This window comes from Phytophthora parasitica, assembly GCF_000247585.1.
Source record: "Phytophthora parasitica INRA-310 unplaced genomic scaffold supercont2.7, whole genome shotgun sequence".
NCBI lineage: Eukaryota > Oomycota > Peronosporomycetes > Peronosporales > Peronosporaceae > Phytophthora > Phytophthora nicotianae.
Window position 1 is genome coordinate 1,622,534 of NW_008648993.1, and position 18,388 is coordinate 1,640,921.

General features: G+C 50.8%; 7 protein-coding genes across 7 annotated transcripts; 2 read left to right on the plus strand and 5 right to left on the minus strand.

Moving 5' to 3' along the window:
- Positions 1-1,431: 1,431 nt before the first annotated feature.
- PPTG_05546 (hypothetical protein) lies at positions 1,432-7,707 on the minus strand. The gene has a single exon (XM_008899130.1). The coding sequence runs from the start codon at positions 7,661-7,663 to the stop codon at positions 1,478-1,480; it is 6,186 nt and encodes a 2,061-aa protein (XP_008897378.1). The 5' UTR covers positions 7,664-7,707; the 3' UTR covers positions 1,432-1,477.
- A 209-nt stretch (positions 7,708-7,916) lies between these two features.
- Positions 7,917-8,542, plus strand: PPTG_05547 (hypothetical protein; the record flags this gene model as incomplete). The annotated part of the gene is made up of 3 exons (XM_008899131.1): positions 7,917-8,063; positions 8,128-8,310; positions 8,378-8,542. The coding sequence occupies 3 exons, from the start codon at positions 7,917-7,919 to the stop codon at positions 8,540-8,542; spliced, it is 495 nt and encodes a 164-aa protein (XP_008897379.1).
- A 25-nt stretch (positions 8,543-8,567) lies between these two features.
- PPTG_05548 (hypothetical protein) lies at positions 8,568-10,859 on the minus strand (the record flags this gene model as incomplete). The annotated part of the gene is made up of 1 exon (XM_008899132.1): positions 8,568-10,859. One exon carries the CDS (start codon positions 10,857-10,859, stop codon positions 8,568-8,570), a length of 2,292 nt encoding a protein of 763 aa, XP_008897380.1.
- Positions 10,860-11,132: 273 nt separating this feature from the next.
- PPTG_05549 (hypothetical protein) lies at positions 11,133-12,400 on the minus strand. Its single transcript, XM_008899133.1, has 2 exons — positions 11,382-12,400; positions 11,133-11,311 (listed from the first exon to the last, which is right to left on the minus strand). The coding sequence occupies exons 1-2, from the start codon at positions 12,353-12,355 to the stop codon at positions 11,275-11,277; spliced, it is 1,011 nt and encodes a 336-aa protein (XP_008897381.1). The 5' UTR covers positions 12,356-12,400; the 3' UTR covers positions 11,133-11,274.
- Positions 12,401-12,452: 52 nt separating this feature from the next.
- Positions 12,453-13,875, plus strand: PPTG_05550 (hypothetical protein). Its single transcript, XM_008899134.1, has one exon. The coding sequence runs from the start codon at positions 12,483-12,485 to the stop codon at positions 13,803-13,805; it is 1,323 nt and encodes a 440-aa protein (XP_008897382.1). The 5' UTR covers positions 12,453-12,482; the 3' UTR covers positions 13,806-13,875.
- Positions 13,876-13,910: 35 nt separating this feature from the next.
- PPTG_05551 (hypothetical protein) lies at positions 13,911-15,513 on the minus strand (the record flags this gene model as incomplete). The annotated part of the gene is made up of 2 exons (XM_008899135.1): positions 13,911-15,092; positions 15,175-15,513. The coding sequence occupies 2 exons, from the start codon at positions 15,511-15,513 to the stop codon at positions 13,911-13,913; spliced, it is 1,521 nt and encodes a 506-aa protein (XP_008897383.1).
- A 166-nt stretch (positions 15,514-15,679) lies between these two features.
- On the minus strand, positions 15,680-17,015 carry PPTG_05552 (fructose-bisphosphate aldolase, class II). The gene has a single exon (XM_008899136.1). It carries the CDS (start codon positions 16,942-16,944, stop codon positions 15,868-15,870), a length of 1,077 nt encoding a protein of 358 aa, XP_008897384.1. The 5' UTR covers positions 16,945-17,015; the 3' UTR covers positions 15,680-15,867.
- Between the last annotated feature and the right edge of the window lie 1,373 nt (positions 17,016-18,388).

Below are 18,388 nucleotides of genomic sequence, written 5' to 3' on the forward strand. Positions count from 1 at the left end.
CGAAATGTGCTGGAGAAGTTGCCTTGGATCAACTTGGAGAGTTCAGCTGTCGCGTCCAAACGGATAATGGCAAGAAACGAGCAGAAAGATGAAGCCTTCGGGATGTATTTTTACATTGCATTTCCAGCCTGTAACACCGTAATGGTGGTTTCTCTTTTGATGTGATGGTACCTCATGCGATGGTACGGTGAAACCAACCTCCATTGATGCTCAACTACGCATTTCCTCTATTTGTACTATTCGTGGTATCATTTAAATACTAATATATGTATTACGTTCAGTACTACAAAGGGTAAAAACTAATATGATATGTATTCACTGAGAACAGCCCAGAAAGGGGCTCTTTCACAATCCCAAAAACACATCTCAGTGCTAAGCACTGAGATATGGAAATTCCTCGTGATTTGCCACAGTGATCGAGATTTATTGGAAAAACAGGTGGAGTGCGAAATATTAGCATCTCCATCCTACAAAACTTATTTTTCAAGATAATTATTACAAATTCGTGTTTAATTCAAAGTTTCACGAAACTGTGCATCATACACTAAGACAAACTTTTTGCGACTGTTATCTATTTAATTTTGACCGCATTCGACTGCTTTTTTTCTATTTTCACATTTATCGAGCTCAAGTTATTAAAATAACGTGGCTGCAAAGATAAATGACCCTGACAACGTCTTGCTTACAGCACCATCCATGCATTGAAACCGGTGATCCAGATGGTCAAATCGAGGGTACGGTGGGGAAAGCGTACCGAGTTGCGTTATGCGGTTCAGTTTCTCTGGCACGATTCGGAACACTGTTCACAGCTTCTTAATTACTCACTAGCCGAGCGCCGCCGCTTCGCGGCGGTGGTTTAATGTTTCGTCACAGTAGCAAGTGCTGGCCACCTCCGCTTCGCAAAGGCGTCCCAGTCGAGCAGTTGCTCACAGCATGCGCACAGCCGAAGTGCGATGGGGTTCTCGCCGACGGGGTCCGGCGGTGGCACCACGATGGCTGCGTGGCACCGAGGGCACTCCATTTTGCGTGTTTGTATTAGAGTTCTAGCCAATGGCCGTTGGCCGCCTTCGCTGCGCTCGGCAGCTTTTTAGCCAATGGCATTCCTGTCACACTTTTGACGTTGACAGACGCCATGTTGGTCTAGTTATTTAAGATAACATGGGATACTCATTGAAAACGAAATTCTGCACTGAAAGTCGATCAAATGATGTGCTCCGCATGGTGTACTATAGTGCTGTTTGGCCTGTCATTTGTAGAACATCCATCTCTACCAGTGTAGCAGTGAAAGCGGTAGTAAAGAGCTCGACGATATTGGACAATGAATACCAATGCCAGGACATGAAGTCTAGAGTGAGGTAAATCATGTTACGTGCCAAGAACTTCTTACTCAGTCTCCAAGTTAAATCAGAGTCAAGACGCAACCTACGCATGAATGCACAAAAGAATTGTCTATTAAAATGTAGTACCACATGAAGATCTAAAGCAACGCGGGAGCGTAAGCCAGCTGCAGGTTGGCGGTCGAAGGTGCCAGCACAAGTTGCTTCAGAGTTGGCACTTGATCCAAAACAGTCTTGAGCTGCTCGAGTGCACGTCTCGCTCGCTGCTGCTGCACCATAAGAGTGGTGGCGTTGTAGGAGACAAGAATGGAAGCCACTTGGCGAAGCAACACTGCCCAGTCCGAGAAGCGTTGCTTCTGGGCTTCGTGGTGGCATTGCTGCAGCAGCCATCGCGTGAGACTGCTGGCTACAACCTCGGCACTGTCAAGAGCACTTCTGTCTTCCGTGGATAGCTGAACAATCTCAAAAGCCTTCTGCAGCACTTCCAGCGAAGACACGGAACCAGCGCGACGAACAACCAATGCGGCAACGACAGCAGCCTTGCTTGTGACTAACTGATCACTCCTTGAATTGCTTCGACGCGTTGCAACAGCAGCCTGCATAGCTGTGAAGGCATTTGCAGTCTGTAAAGCCGTCGCGTGCTGTAGAATAACATCGAGCTCGTCCCAAATTCCGTCCTGTAGCGCTTCCTCCAACAGTGTCATGAGTGGAAGCAGTAGTCCCGTCGAAGCCGCTTTCATCGATCCCGACAACTTGGAAGACGTTCCGTGCCTCAGGAATTGCGTCGCTAGCCACTCCAGTAGAGCTGCTTTAGTCACCAAGTAAACGCCTCCCGACGGTGTGCGTAGTGCCGACAACAGGATGCTTGTGATCAATGGCTGTGTGTGAGTGTCAGCCAGTTCGGACGTGAAGAAGCTAAACAACATCGGAAGAACGTGGCGGCGTTCAAGCAAAGCCACGTCGTCCTCGCTGCGTACTCCGCGACGCAGCGTGTGGAGCAGCCACGAACGTTCTTGGCGGAATGTCAGCGGCGCTCGACTGTTAAACAGCGAATAGAACATGGGCACATCGGCTAAATCCATCGCTGGACGGACCAACAGGAAGTGGTTCACTTGCGGGTAAAGCACGTGTGTCGGGCGGATTAACACGGCAAGCGCGTCGTTGAGAAACACAGTGACCACAGACGGAATCTGCTCGAGTGGCTCCTCGACGCCGCGTCGGAAGACATCCAGCAAAAGATGAACCTGGCGTCCAGCCTTGAAATCGCTTGTTGTTTCTGTCGTAACCTGTAGAGATTCGTGCAGGTGTGCCAGAATACCAAACGCGTATCCACGAATTTTATCGACGTCTGACGAAGTGGCACGGATAGCTACGCCCAGCAGACCTTGCTGCACAATGCCGCTATCAGGCAAGTCTGACGAGGAGATGAAATGCGACAGCATCGGCAAGAGGAAAGCTGGATCATAGGCTCTCGCTTGCTTCTCATCACTCTCCAAACTTTTCTCCATACCATCAAAGTAGGCTGGAATTTCTTCGTCAAGCTCCAGCAACGATGCGTCACTATCCGGTGAGACTTCACGGTCTAAAGGGAAGTGTTCAATGGTGGCACGAATACGGTTCTGGTCGAGACCTCCACCAAAAACCCAGGCGGAATCATCGACCAGATCATTGTGAGACCGTTTTGACGTTGCTGTCGATGACGGCACTGTAGACGATGCGCCAAAGCGGAAGCCCATACTAACTAGTGTAAGTTCCTCATCTTTGGATCCCTGGGTCTCAAACTCTTCGAACAATACTCTCAAGCTGCGATCGAACGGAGAGAGTGACATCGAATAGCAGCTAAGCAGTGTCTGCAGCAGCGAGCGCGTGTACGTGCCCGTGATACGAGCAAGTCGCGCAACAACACGAACAACACGAAGGCGCACGACGTCATCATCGCCCACATTCTGGAGCGTAAGAGCAAAGCACGGGTGCTGCAAGACGGCATCGAAATGGGCAGCAAAATCGAAGTCTATCGCACCAATATCATTCCCCACGAGACGCACCAAAGCTGCTGTCAAGCCCACAAAACCCTGGAACACATTTCTGTCCGCACGTTCTCGCACAACTTCACGCGCTTCGGCAAGTAACGGGAGAACCATTTTCAACGCGGACAGCTGTTTGTCTGGTTCTTGACACTTCAATGATCCAACAATGCTCTCCACCAAAAGCATAGTCGCCTCAAAGTCGTGGAACCAGCGATCACTGTCACTCGCTGCCTTCAAAGCAGACAAACCACTTCGAACAAGGACAAGCAGTAGACTAACGTCCACGCTTGCGATACTGCTCTTGCTGCGAAGCAAAAGAAGGAATCCCAATAGCTGCACAGACGTCAAAGCCTCGTCACGTTCCGACCTGGCCAGCTTTGTCACGACAGCACTAGCAGATGTATCCAAAACCGCGATGTTCTCACTCGAATCATCGATAGAAACGTGCTTCAACGTTGCAAGTTCAGCCGAGAAACTCATCTGCGAATCCAACAGCACACGCTCATAGCAGACTGGGATCAACTGATCCACAAATCGATGTAAAGAGCTCCCAACACGCGAAAATACGTTGTAAATCGCCGCCATGAGTTCACATTTCACTCGCACATTCTTCTCACGTCGAAGACCCTTCAACAGGTGCTCTTCAAGCACAACTGGGAACACTGCAGCCTCCTTGTCGCTCTGAATTGCTGCGATAATACCTCGTAGAACCTCTGTACAACTCGATGCTGTCTGCGCACTTCGCGCGACAAGTAGTGCCAGGAAACTCTCAATAGAAGCCACAGCAGTCGACGCATCGATGCCGCCTAAGCGGCTGAGGACCATGAATCCAGCCGTGATAAACGAAAGCTCCCGCTCCCTGCTTTGGCTGCTCAATAGCTGCCAGAGCTTGCGCGTAAGCAACTTGGCCCGCTTGTAATCCGCGAAGGAGTCGTATTGCTTGTCCATACTGTTGCCTCCTAGGGATTCAAGAACGCGGGCGACTAGCACAACATGTGGGGCATTGATAGCTGCACCGTGGTGCAACAGACTGTCGAGGACGGGGAGCCGAACACTGGTAGGAATGCGAGAAGCTAACACAGCAACGAGCGGCACACCAGTCCGTTCGAACAGACTGCCAATATCACACAGCGATACCAAATCCGTGTCTAAGTTCTTGCTGGAATAGACTCGCAGCGCGACGATCTCCACAGCGGAGAGTTGTCGCCACAACGCAGTGTTTGAAGTGGTGGCAATTACTGCTTGTAACTTGAAGAAAATACGCGTCACAACAGTGGGAGTCGAAGCAGCCTCAGCAACAAGAACGACGGTCAGTAGCTGTAAAAACAGCTCGCAAAGCTGAGTGTGTCCGGTTTCCAGGAAGCCAGAATGGTTTGATGAGAAGAAGAACAGGAGTTGTTCACACATGCGCGCTGCCTCTGTCGCTGCCAGCTCATAGTCCTCGATTCTACGCTTTATCATGGTCGCCACCGTGGACATCATCGACTCCTGCTGCTTCGCTTCTTTACTCTCGATGTTAATGAGAACGTGCTGAAGAACAATACTCACAGGGACCGTCTTCGTGAAGGCCTCTGCTGCAGATTTGAATGTCTGTTTCTTGTGTTTCGCCGCTGCAGGCGTCAGTAGTGACAGGAAATCCACGTCTGCGCGCGCCAACAGATAATGAAGCACCGGACCGAACGATTCCGCAATGTCAGCGCAGTTGCTGACAATATGTTCCCAGGATGAAGTAAATTCGGCAGGCGTCATGGCCACCAACGCAGCCGTAAACGAATCCGGGTCACTATAGCGGTGCCACTTATTGCTAGACGCTCGTGCTTTCTTTTTTACTGCGACAGCACTGCTAGAAGCGTGCTTCCCTGAAACAAGCGCTTCGCAGTGACTCTTAAGCCACACGTAAGCATCATCTCCAGTCTCATCAGATCCCACCGACCGCTTCCGCTTCTTGCCGTTAGAACCATCGCTCGAACCCTCACCGTTCTCTTCTTGTTGGGATTTTGACGCAGGGATATCCACAGTGAAAGTATCTTTGCTCGCAATGAGATCGACCAATTGCTGTGGATATTTGCTGGTTTGCTTCAGGGTTTGCAAAATGCGTACAGCATAAGTCACAACGCATGGATCAGCGCGATACACCGACAATTCCGTCTTCCATCCATCACGAGAGTTAAGGAATCCCACCAGCGCAACAGTAATCGGACTCAACGAGGATGAGCACGATGCTTCTGTCACTATACGACGACCCACCGCGACGTACATGAGTGGATCAGCCATCACAGCACGTGCAAGTTGTTCGGTGAACTCAGCGCAGGCTTTGCTTCCACACTGACGCAAACTCTCGAGCCAGAATCTAACTTCTTCGTTCGCACGTCCATCAGCGCTTTGTGTTTCATGTCCGAAGATATCCGAAGCGATCAAAGTCCGTTGAAGCACCTTCCCAGCGAGCTCCTGTACGGCGTCACTCGGTGTTGAAACATACAAGAGCAGCATCTGCTGCAGCTTCGAGCGATTACCCGAGATCCCGCTTGTAAAGAGGAAACGCAGGCGTGGAGTATCCACAGCCAGCAGGAAGCGCAGCATCTCACCAACAATCAAACTCTGCATGGGCTGCGGTAAAGTATCTTCATCGGCGGAGCCGTCCAAGTAACGCCACATCAGTGTCTTCGTAAAGTCGACCTTCACCTCACGCATAGTCTGCGGAAGGCACTCCAAGTAAAGACGGAAGACCGTAAGTGCTCGCACGTAGATCAGCGCGATTTTGCGCTCCTGAGACGCACACAACTTGAGGAGCAGCGAGACAAGAGCCTCCGGACTTGGAAGTAGGAAGCGCAGCTCCGATTGCACTTCTGAGGCAAGACCCAATACTTCCAGAGCCGAAGCTAGACCCACATACCGCTTGAGCGTTGCCTCGATCACTCCTAGAGACGAGTAGATGACCAGATTGTTGCTGTGCTGGATACAACGAGAGAGCTCCTTGCGGTAATTGCCCGGTGCGATAAGCCGTGATGCTAACGACTGTGCAGAACACCACGACGAGAGTGCATCTTCGTTCTGAGCCTTAGGTAGTCCATCAGCCACCGCATCCAGGGAACAGGACAGCAGTTTCTGCACTAGTGAAGCAACGCAGAACCAGCGATACACTGGCTTGGGCTCCAGCTGGACGGACAATGCAGCGAGATACTCCGCCAGGAAACCTGGATACTTAGCGAGAAACTGCATCACGAGCGTCTGTGCTTGAGTGCTGCGTAGAAGCTCATTCACACCAACAGTACCGACAGCATTACGGATCACCTTGAGAGCGTAAGCCTGTTCCGACGTTGTGACTTCTTCCTCTCTATGGGAATTCGAGGCTGATTTCGCCAGAAACAACCGAAGCGCTTGCTTCTGAGGCACCACGTACAACGCGCTGTCCTCAAAGAACAGAGCGTTCAACACTCCTAGCGCCGTATCACGCACAATCTCGTCTTCTACTTGTAGAAGCGCCAATAACTGGTGCACACAGGTGGCATTAAACACCACGAGCTTGCTCTTGTGCTCTACTTCCGTATTGTGCAGCACCAGTTCTCCTAATCTGTTGAAAATTATCGTTAACATCTCAACAGAGTCTCCGTCCATGCTCTTAAACAGTGAGGCGGTGACGCCTCCCTCCTTCATGGCGAAGCGATGTACGCTCTTATCCGGACAAGCCGTAAGTGCAAGCACCAGGTCCACATAGGCCGCTCTGAGCTGGAACGGAGCCTCTTTCACTTCTTCTTCCTCCACTTCGGGCTTTTTCCAGCGTCTAGTGGCCAGCTTGACAAACGCTGGACGTTGGAAGTTGAATAGACGAACGAGCTCACGGGCGGAGGATCCACTGACTTTCGCTATTGTTGCAAGAAGCTCCAGCGCTCGGAATTCGATCAGTGGCTTGTCGCTCCAACTCAACAGCTTTTCGAGCTGTGGGGTTTTCTCACGCACAACGCGGAGCGCGAAGGCTTCGGCTTGAGCAGCGTCTTGTTGCTGCTGCGTCTGTAGTAGGTGCGTCACCACGTGGAGAAACGTCACGAAGCTCTCGCGTCTTTCCCAGCGACTGCCGATGCCGTGTTGGTCGGGCCATACGCGCAGAAGAAGCTCACCTTGTGGGTGGACGGCTAGGAACTGGAGAGACAACGAGGACGCGCTCTCAGGGGAGAGTTGCGATGCGTCATTGGGGTTTTCAGATGGAGAGAGACGTAGCGAGCGCGAGAATGACAGGAAGGCGTCATCTAGAGGCTGGCGATCGCGCTCCGCCGCGAGCAGCAACTCACGCAGCGCCGCCATCGGTCGTGATTGTTGGTGTCCAGGACGCGTATACTATACACTTGAGGAGCGTATGTTACTGGTCACAATTTTTATAATTTGGTGCTGTTAGATGTCAAACTGTTAAATACTCACCAATCAAATGACCCGAAAAGGTTTTTGTCCAATCCATTCCAGTCATTTTAGCTATCAACTTAAAAAAAAATACTCCGTACTTTGGGTACGAAAATAGTCGTGTTTGGATACTCAAAGATTGACTTCAACTACACAGACGATGGCACATCATGGGACTCGATTGAGTATGCTGGGGGTGCTGGGCCTGGCGTTATCGGTCTATGCGATTCACGTAAAGAAGCAAAAGATGGAGCTAAAGGACGAATACTCGGCGCTTTGCGACTCGGAGGCTTACTCCTGCTCGCAGGTTGGTCCAGGTCACAATCTGCAGCCACGAAGTTGTTTACCATTAAATCCTCATGTCGTTCTAGGTGTTGACGAGTGAATACAGTAGTTTGCTGTCTCATTTAGGGCTCGTGGAGAAACACTCGACGTTGGACGTGTCAAATGCGCACTTGGGGGTGCTAGCGTACTCGCTGTTCGCATTGTACTCGGTGATACGGAAGGTGCCTTACCATGCACAGTTTTACGCTGCTGTGTCTTTCTTTATGGCGGTAAGTTGGAGCTAGGTGAGATAAACTGTCGGGTAAGTTGACTCACGCTTTATTACTACCGTCGTAGGTGGTGATCGTCTACTTGGCGTACATTTTAGCGTTCGTTCTGCGGGACTTTTGCATGGTGTGCGTAGCGACATACATCATCACGGCTGCGCTGGTGTGGACCTCGCTGGCTATGCTTCGTGCAGAGCGTAGTGTACTACGATCAAAGAGTACAAAGGTAGAGTAATTAGCTGATACCTCCTTATTAACTCTTAATACAGCACATTTAACGAACGTGGCGGGTAAACCGGATCGGGACTCATGATCAACGAATCTTGGGAACTTGGCTCAGGTTTCAAAACGCGTGGGAAATTCTCCGGCGACAGTTTGTTCTCTCCGGCCTCGATCCTAAACTCGATCACATTCGTCTCATTCTTCATGTACGCGTGTCGGTACTTTCGCCATCCCCACGGGCGTCGACGCAAGAAGCGACGGAAAGTGTCCTGTAGACCCTTTTCAATCAACTCGTAGAACTTGAGCTCTCGAGGAGAGCGCTGTAGAGTCCCAATGATGTCGTCGAGAGGTACAAAACACCACCGAACACATTTGTACAGACAAATCACGTCTTTCGCGCGGCCATTGTACTGGTGAGTTTCTTGCTTGGGTGAACTACCAAGGTAGTTAAAGTTCTTGCCAAACACCAGCTTATTAAGGCATCGCAACAAGGTTCGCTCTCCTTCGGGGATACGTAGACGATCACTTTGCAGTACAAGCACGAGTGTTTCCAATGGCAATCGCTGCATCTCGGACACAACCATCAGATCTGACAACTCAGTCGATGACCCAAACGGGGCCGAGTAGAAGAGCGTTGTTTGTAGCAAGAAATGGTACATGCTGCATACGGGGTCACCCCAAATGAAAAACTTGCCTCGAAATTGCGCTTTTCCAGTACTCTCAGGCTGAAATGCTGCGGTTGAAACATCAGGAGCTAAGCTTGAAGGCGAAGGAGGTACGAGGTCACACCATTGGCTGTACTGGTCGCGGCAATGCTGATACTCGATGATAATCTCTTGGAAAACCTCTGCACGGTTTGGCTGAGCACGCCAGTACTTGACCTTCATTTGGCCACGTAGCCAGAACTGAGGGTCGTTATCAAACGCAGTATAGTCGTCCCGATCGGCAGTAAGCAGCTGAGGCGATGAAGACCGGATGATCCGCCACAGAATTGGCGTTTCATCTGTGATATCGATGCGAACTTGGAGCTGAAATTTACCAAACTCAAGCAACGTGAACAAGTTGCCCTCTCCAGCTTTCACTTCGAGTTTCACGGGCTCTATTTCCATGCACGGTTTCCATTCCGGGGCAAAGTGACGGTGCATTGCGCGAAGAGAGGGCGGGTGAGGCGTCTGGAAGCGATAGCTCAGCCACTGGCTCAGTGCATCCAGCAAATTTCTCCAGAATTCCACGACTCGGACGTTATTGATAAGTCCCACCACTGCTCGAACCAGAATGTCGTGGTGCTTCAATCGACTGATACACATACACGGCATATCTGTTAAAGCATCGTAGTACTGTTCAGGTTCCAACGCCTTGACGAAATCCAGTAATCGATCACATAAGATCCGACGCATCACTGGATCTGGCAAGGTCGAAGCTGCCAACAAGATCTGCATCCACGTACTCGTAGTGACGTGTCGAATAGCTATCACAAGGCAATAATACAGCATTGTATGTCTCATCCCCAGCATTTGTCCTAGCTTCACTGCCTCCATAGCATTGCTCTCCTCTACCATCCTCACCTTGAACCGGTAGATATACTCAATGCACGTGACAACAGCGTCGATATTAGTCCCTTCGATTTTGACGTGCATCGCCCCTCGTTGCTGATCCAGTTGTTCCAAACTAGAAAGAGTCAATGGACTCAGCACGTCCGCCTCGCTGAACAAACTCCTGGCACGCCGTGGCTTCTGGACGACACAATGTCCACTGGGCGGTTGGTTTTCGTCCGTCATTGCATCAGGATCCTGTCGCAGTCTCTTCCTCCGCTGAGTAATAACAGGGCTGTCTCGAGAACTGGAGATCTGGCTTCCAGTATCTCCACTAATTTGTCCACGGCGACATGTGTGAACAGCACAACGTACGTAGTCTAGACGTAGAGATTGATAGTCACGAAGTGGACACTTCGAAGCGTCATGCTGCTGGTTCTGCAATGCGCAAACTTCCTCGTTCTCCATCACCTTGAGGGAGATATCTCCATTCTTGGCCTCCGACAAGTGGCGGAGCTGCCGCAACTGCTTGTAGAGCCCTGGACAGCGGACCTGTAAAACGGACAGATGGAGAGCAACCGCGCATCCGTCCGAATGCAGCACGACGTCCCGTGGATCGTTCTCAGTTGGTGCGATTGATGATGACTGCGTGGACGTAGCACGCGGCTTCAGAGGCTCCGGGCAGGACGCTGAAGCAGTAATTGGAGGATCCTGCCTGATGGTGTCCGTGTTTACATCGGTACTTTCGGGGCCGTCCAGCAGAAGGACGCACCGCTGGCCCTCCGGTATGCGGTACATGAGCAGGGTGTGGGAAATGCGAAGTGGTGAAGTGAAGTGAAGCGAATGAGGCGGTAAAGTCGAAATGCTCTGTAGATCGACATAAATTTTAGTTTGTGAATGTAATAAGAAGTGCAAATGACGATTGAATAGCGAGTTTTCAATTAAACAGCATTTTTATTGTCTGTGACGTGTGAGCACTCATTGAATGGCCATCGCAAATGCTGAACTTGTTCAAACGATAATGCGTAAGAAGCTGGTCATTCAGCTTGCAGTTTCATAATAATGAAGTTGCTGTCATACCAAGCAAAAAAAATCTATTCATTTTTCTTGAAAATGAAGTTCAAAATCGGCAATTCACACGACGCCTATAAGCGGTGCCATTTCAATCTACGTGGCCATTCATTCCGTAGTACTGATAGTGTTTGCAGAAAGCCTAAGCTGAAATGCGGCGAGTAAGCCAACCCAGTGGTCTGCAAAAAAAAAGTCAAAGCAAAACTTAGAGGGTTGGCCCGCACATAAAATTCATCAAACGATACTTACGCATCTATCTTCCAGAGAGATTGAATTTTGGGGAAAACAACGTGCGAGTCGTAGTTGACAGTGAATGGCTCCCTTTCAATAAACCCGATCGGCTTTCCTGCGGGAATACATTGGAAGTTCTCGTCCCCAACGCCATCAGCCCAGCGAAAACCATTACTCGTCAGCTTAAAAACCTCCGTGATCTCATATGCATCACGTGCCGACAATTGGACAGATTCTTGTACTTCATCCAGTCTCACGTTTTCGCTGCTACGGATCTGTCCGTCCGCGTCTACAAACTCGATCGCCTCCATATCGTGGTGAAGGATCTGCAGTATACTACGCGTGATGCTATCAATCTTTGTCTGGGACAAATCACTCGCCAGCCCGCTCTCGTAGCAAATGCCCATGCCTCCATGTACACCAACAAACTCGTCCGTCAACGCCACGTTTCCATCGCCAATGAGGTGTTTCGGGTCTAGTAAGAGCATTTTTGTCGGTAGACGTCCCGAAATCCTCATCAGTTGAGCCGGCACTTTATCATAGCCTGACAGTCTGATAAAAGGCGGTGACGGCTTATTTGTTGAGTGTAAATCCACCAACAAGTCGCTAGCCGCAAACAGTGGCGCCAACTCCTTCGCTCGACGTTGTTCGTAGCTCGAATCAAGTTCCTGCTCGGGAATTTCCAATAGATCCCGCGGGAAGCAGCGGTTCAAGTCAGCATGCGGCTCGCTACCTCTCTTACCAATACGTTGTGCCCGTGGGTTACCGTATACCAGTGTCACCGAGCCACGCGTAATGCGTGGGAAGAGATTATTTGCAGTAGACAATGGTGCAGCTCGCAGGAGAGCGAGCCGCAACGCATCCAGAACCTCCACACCAATGCGCTCGTTGCCGTGCACACCGCCCACCAGCGTCACAGTGGGCCCGGCTCCTGCACCAACGCGAGAGAAGCGGTACACACCGGCATGAAGCCGCCAGAACGTGTTGAGCATATCTTATCGGAGCTTGATGCTCTAAAATGATGCAGCTTAGAAATAAGTATAATGAAACGAAATGATAGCAGCAATAATATTATTGTTTTGCGATCTGATTCTCAATTTTGAAAATGAAAATGCATCGATGCATGGAATTCGGCAGGATTTTGTTGCTTCTAGCAGCAATTTGCGTGGTTGTTGGAGCTGCTGGGGAAGAGCGAGAGGTTCTGCGCAAGCACATGTCCACCAAGACGCTGTATGCACCGCCTCCGTGGGCAGAATCAGATATTCTCGAGGGTACGTGCACACCCGTACAGCTCAACTTTGCCATTCGCCATGGTACCAGGACCCTACAATGAAAGACATTACACGGATTAACAATACACACACTAGGCTATTAGCAGCTCGTAACGGGGCATCCCAAACGTGGGTGGAGAGCTGGAAGAATCCATACCCGAAGGAAACACAAGCGTGGCTTGCAGATCCCGGCGTCCTCGAGTTGATTGAGATTGGACACAGATTACGAGCTCGACTCTCACCGTTACCGGTGTTTTATGACGCCAGCAAGTTTGTTTTTGAGCACACGTGGAAGATCCGTACGAAGCAGAGTGCTGAGGCCTTTGCATTTGGCTTCTTCGACGGCCTGCAGCCAGTATACTACCACAGCCACCCGATCGGACAGGACGAAGTACTGCGGTTCTACGATAATTGCCCGGTATTTGAGACGCAGATTGACTCGAACAAGAGTTCTACCATTGAACATAGCAAGTATCGCGACAGTGAGCAGATGCACAAGAACCTGGTAAAGTTCCAGCGGTTAACTGGGTTTGCCGGTGCGACCCAAAAGGATATGGAGGCAGCGTACGCCGGATGTGCATTCGATGTGGCAGTGCAAGATGTATTTGACCAGTGGTGCTCGTTCTTCGACGACGAAATGCTGCTGTCCATGGATTACTTTCAAGACCTCAAGCATTTCTACAGGAAAAGTCACGGTCATCCGCTGTCATACGAGATCGCGACGCCATTGTTGCAGAATATTTTTCATACTATGAAGCAGCGTGTGGATGGCAAGAGCGACGTTGAAGGTTACTTTCGCTTTGCACATGCTGAGACCATTTTACCGTTGGCCTCGCTCTTGAATGTTAGCTACTTCGACCGACATGCCAGTGATCGTGAAGGACACTTCCGCGCAGTCACACCATTGGGGCTAGCAGTACAGCGGAAGTTCAAGAGCTCCGAGTTGGCGCCATTTGCAGCCAACATCGGCTTTGTTCTCTATGAGTGCGCAGATCAGAAGGAGACAAACCAAGCTGGAAAGACGTTCAAAGTGAAAACATTACTCAACGAGCGCGAGGTGGAGTTCAATGAGTGCAAGGGCCAAGCACTCTGTCCATTTGACGTCCTGGAAAACATCTTCCACCTCTGGATTTACGAGTTTGACTTCCAAAAACACTGCACGCTTGAATAACTAAGTGAGCTGCACTAGTAGCAAGCATAAATCGATTATTGAATATACTGATTGATCTCTCTCGTAGGCCTACGTTGACGCGTAGCTCTTACATCATTCGCGAGACTAGTCCAGCTCATTGACGTCAGTGTGAGTCGGCGGTGGGGGCAATGCATGTACCGCTTCCTCGACTTGTTCAGTTGGTCTCAAATCCGATAGAGGAGGTGGTGGGGGAAGGACACTGCCTGTGCTATCGGTATCGGTGGGCTGTACTTGCTGCTGTGTCATGTCAGGTTGTTGACTTTCGCTTTGACCTACCACTGCGGTATCATCCTTCGGGGCGTTTGGAGCAATCGAAATTGGCGCAGGAGGAGGTACCAGTATCGTTGGAGGAGTTGGAGGAGCAGCAACCAGCTCTGTTGTGCTAGTTTGATCGAAGCCTTTAGGTTCATATGATGCTACCGCAGCTGGAATTTCTCCAATACCCCCGACGCCAGCTTGTGAAATCTCAAAAGATGCGTTGACGAAGGAATCTTTGCCTGACGCGCCGGCAGCCCCCACAGTAGCGCATTGATGCAGAACTTCCATCCGCCGTTCATCGACTGGAATCGCTCCAGTTCCAGCAGCATCGGTTGAAGAAGACGACAAATCGTTTTCGGTGTTTTGATTGTCCTCGTTGCAGGCATTGTTTCCTCCGAAATCGTGCTCATCCGGTGCATTGACAACGGCTTCCCAGCGCTTTTCGCGCTCTTGTTGTAGGAAGGCACAGTCTTGAACAGGGATGATTCTTTCACCAGAAAACGGGTTGGTTTCCTCTGCTTCGTCCTCTGGATTTTCGGCCTTGCGCTTCCGTTCCTCCTCCTCGCGTCTTTTACGTCGACCTTCAATCATCATCTGCTCGAAGTACAAGAAGTTCTGTTCATCTCGTTCTTTCTTTTCACGCCGAATCGCTTCCATTTCCTGGCGCTCAGCCTCTTGGGCTGCCTTCATATCACCGTTGGAGGATTCGAGCGCCTTCCCCCACGCTTCAACGCGCCGTCGTTCATCATCGAAGACTGGTCGGTCATCCAAGTACTTCAGTTTGCGACAGCGATACACCATCGTCTTACGGTATTGCCTAATGTGCTTCACAACTTCATTCCCCTGTAAGTACAACACCTTGAGGTTCGGTAGTTGTGCGAGGATATCGACGATGTCAGTGTCGTTGATACGGTTGCTCTGAATGTCCAACACGGACAGACTTGGCAGCTCCAGAACGTGCGCGACATCTTTTGCAGTCGTCAAATAGTTCGACTTGAGTGCTAAGCTCTACCGAGTGAGAACGTAGAGCACAGTGTGGGTTAGCCCTCAGATAATAACAGAAGGTAATTCGCTTTTAGTCGCGACGCACCGTTAGCTGCTTGAGATGGCCGAGATTCTCGATGCAGGAGATCTGGTTCTGAGAGAGGTTGAGCGTGTCCAGCAGAAGTTGTGACTCCAGTCCCTCTATCCGCTGGATCAAGTTCTCATGCAGATACAGCGAACGCAGCTCCTTCTGATGCTCCAGTCCCTCAATTCGAGGTAGTCCGTTGCCTTCGAGCCACAAGACTTTTAATCCCGTGTACTCCTCCAAGTTCTTGATGCAACGGAAGCCCTTGTAGTGCAGGTAAAGCTTGTCATTTATGGACGGCGTCACGTACAGGTCATTGTCCCGACAGAGTTTCTTGAGCAGTTTCTTTTCCATCTCCATGATTCCGTATGTGATCAGGCTAGAGGATAGTGGGCGGCGTTGTTGGAATGGGAGTTCCAACGCACAGGAAGGGACACGCATCCGTTGTGTCTCTTCAAGATCCCAATTTTGTAGGACACCAAAGCACATGATCCCACTCATCCAAGGCCAGGTAACAGCAATGCAGCAATGAATGGAATCGTGTTGCCCTGCCCTCGCAAGCTGTGCTGTTGCTCACTTTCGGTTGTTATCAAAGGTTTTATTTGCTATTACATGTTGGGAGAGAATACTGCTGGCCGATAGTCCAGCAATGCTACGCTGCGGCCGCAGCAGATACTAACACCGGAACGACTACTCTGTCTCGAACCGAGCTGCTTACAGCACGTTCACGCAGTTCAGGTCGCGGAAGGCCTCATGCAGACGAGCGATCATAGCCTCCTCCGACTTGCGCACCCACACACGCGGGTCGTAGTACTTCTTGTTGGGAGCGTCCGCGCCATCGGGGTTGCCGATCTGGCCCTGCAGGTAGTCCTTCTTCTCCTCGTAGAAGTTGCGCAGGCCGTTCCAGTACGCCCACTGCGTGTCCGTGTCGATGTTCATCTTGACAACACCGTTGCCCACGGCCGTCTGGATCTCCTGAGGCGTCGAGCCAGAGCCACCGTGGAACACAAAGAACACGGGCTTCTCCGACGAGAGCGACTTCTCCTTCGCGACGTACTTCTGGAAGTCACCCAGGATCTCAGGGTGGAGCTTCACGTTGCCCGGCTTGTACACACCGTGCACATTGCCAAACGCAGCAGCGATCGTAAAGTACGGCGACACGGAGCCCAGCTCGTTGTACGCAAGCAGAATGTCCTCCGGCTGCGAGTACAGCGAGGCGTTGTCCACGCCACTGTTGTCCACACCGTCCTCCTCGCCGCCGGTAATGCCCAGCTCGACCTCCAGGATCAATTTCAACTTGGCCATGCGCTCAAAGTACTTCTTGCTGAGAGCCACGTTCTCCTCCATCGGCTCCTCCGACAGGTCGAGCATGTGCGAGCTCCACAGAGGCACGCCGTGCTCAGCGAAGTACTTCTCGTCGGCCTCCAGCATGCCGTCGAACCACGGCAGAAGCTTCTTGGCGCAGTGGTCCGAGTGGAGGATCACGGGCACACCGTAGTGCTTGGCCATGGCGCGCACGTGGTACGCGGCGGCGATGGCACCGAGGATCGAACCGTTCTGGTTCTTGTTGTCAATGCCCTTGCCAGCGTAGAAAGCGGCACCGCCATTCGACGTTTGGATGATGATGGGCGACTTGATGTCACGGGCGGCCTGCAGAGCAGCGTTGACCGTCGACGACGACGTCACGTTCACGGCCGGGATGGCAAAGTTGTGCTCCTGAGCGTACTTGTACACCTTAACCACGTCCTCGCCGTTGAGGACACCAGGCTGAACGATGTCGAGAAGACCCATCTTTTTTAGTTGGAGGTGGCGCTGGTTGGAAGCTTGTAGAGTTCGAAGCAAGATACGAAGTGAGCTCTTCGCTAGTGGAGCAATTGGGCTGCTTGGTTTGGATCGTAGGACATAGATAGGGATCCGGGTCGGTATTGACGACCCGTCTGGGTTTCGACCCACCCGTATTTGTTTTGTGTGCAATCAACACAATGTTAGGTGTGATGAGAACGTCCACTTTGACTCATGATTTGTTTTTAATGAGGGAAATGTTCGCAGGCCATGAGTGTGTCCCAGAGATCTTAAACGTAAATTTCCGATTAACCATACCCTTCCCTTGCAATAAATAAGATGCTAATAGGCCTTCCTTGCTCGAAAAAGTAGAGTGAATGGTGCGAGCCGCGAGCAAGCGCTTGTAAAAAGAATAATAATAATACTACGAACGCACCAACCGGCCCAGCAAAGTCGGTTACCCGTACGTACCCTTCCGAGTTTTACTAGGCAAACTTTCTGTTAAGCATATTCGACCGTGGTTACGGCCAAACCTTACCCGAACGGGTACGGTTAACCATTTGCGACCTCTGGTGCGTTCGTATGAACCGCGTCTTACCCGCTGTGTACGTACTTGAAGATAGCATGGTGCAGGGTTCGAACCTGGTGAATACATGCGATTCACGCCTCATTAGTGTCCACTGTTTGCCAACAATACAGAGAGCTACATGCACTTTTAGCTTGGACCATCTCACTTCATTTCAAGTTTTTTTGTAGCTCGTGCTACGTATTGATAAGCATCTCGTAAAGCACATGAAATGGTGTTCGCCCAAGGCACAAACTTAATTCTTGCCGCGATAGATTAGGGTACAGACAAATGGCAAACAGGATTCGAGCTCCATATTACCTCACCGGAATTATTTGAGGCGCTGTGGAAACGGGTCGAGACATCAGGCCGGGTTGCGGCCCGTTCGAGGGAGCTGACAAGGCTTTGTCACACGAAGCCATTCGGGTTGAAGAAATGCGTGCATAGTGAAAGCTAGTGAAAGGCATTGACGTGGATCAAACTGTGCGTTTTTCTGCAAAACGAGCGAGCACGATCCGCCGTGAACACCACTCAAAGCAGGCTTGCCCAGCATGTGCATGCAAGGTTACGTGCAGCAGCCAAGCGACACATACGCTTCTGTTTGTGTGGCGAGCTCTGCCCAGCGCTTATGTCGGGTTTAACAGGGGTGGCTTGGTAGTCATGAATGCCGGATCGCATTAATCCCTGCGATTGATTAATTTAGGGAGGGGACTGCGTTGATCCCGAAGCGACAGGTTCACCGAAACTGCTAGTGAAAAAGCCGTACTGAAGCATTTACCAGCGTATACTTTGAAAATACTTTTTCCAGGCGTACCTTCGTACACGTTCGTTCTGGCGAGAACGCAATTGCTGAATTACAATTAGTATCGAGAGTTTGATTGCTTACCA

What these genes read in the sequence shown, in the direction of transcription:
- PPTG_05552 (XM_008899136.1), bottom strand. Translation starts at nt 16,944, where the DNA reads ATGGGTCTTCTCGACATCGTTCAGCCTGGTGTCCTCAACGGCGAGGAC.
- PPTG_05549 (XM_008899133.1), bottom strand. Translation starts at nt 12,355, where the DNA reads ATGCTCAACACGTTCTGGCGGCTTCATGCCGGTGTGTACCGCTTCTCT. An exon ending in TCTCTCTGGAAGATAGATGC is followed by an intron (nt 11,312 to 11,381) that starts GTAAGTATCGTT and finishes TTTTTTTTGCAG; the next exon opens with ACCACTGGGTTGGCTTACTC.
- PPTG_05546 (XM_008899130.1), bottom strand. Translation starts at nt 7,663, where the DNA reads ATGGCGGCGCTGCGTGAGTTGCTGCTCGCGGCGGAGCGCGATCGCCAG.
- PPTG_05550 (XM_008899134.1), top strand. Translation starts at nt 12,483, where the DNA reads ATGCATGGAATTCGGCAGGATTTTGTTGCTTCTAGCAGCAATTTGCGT.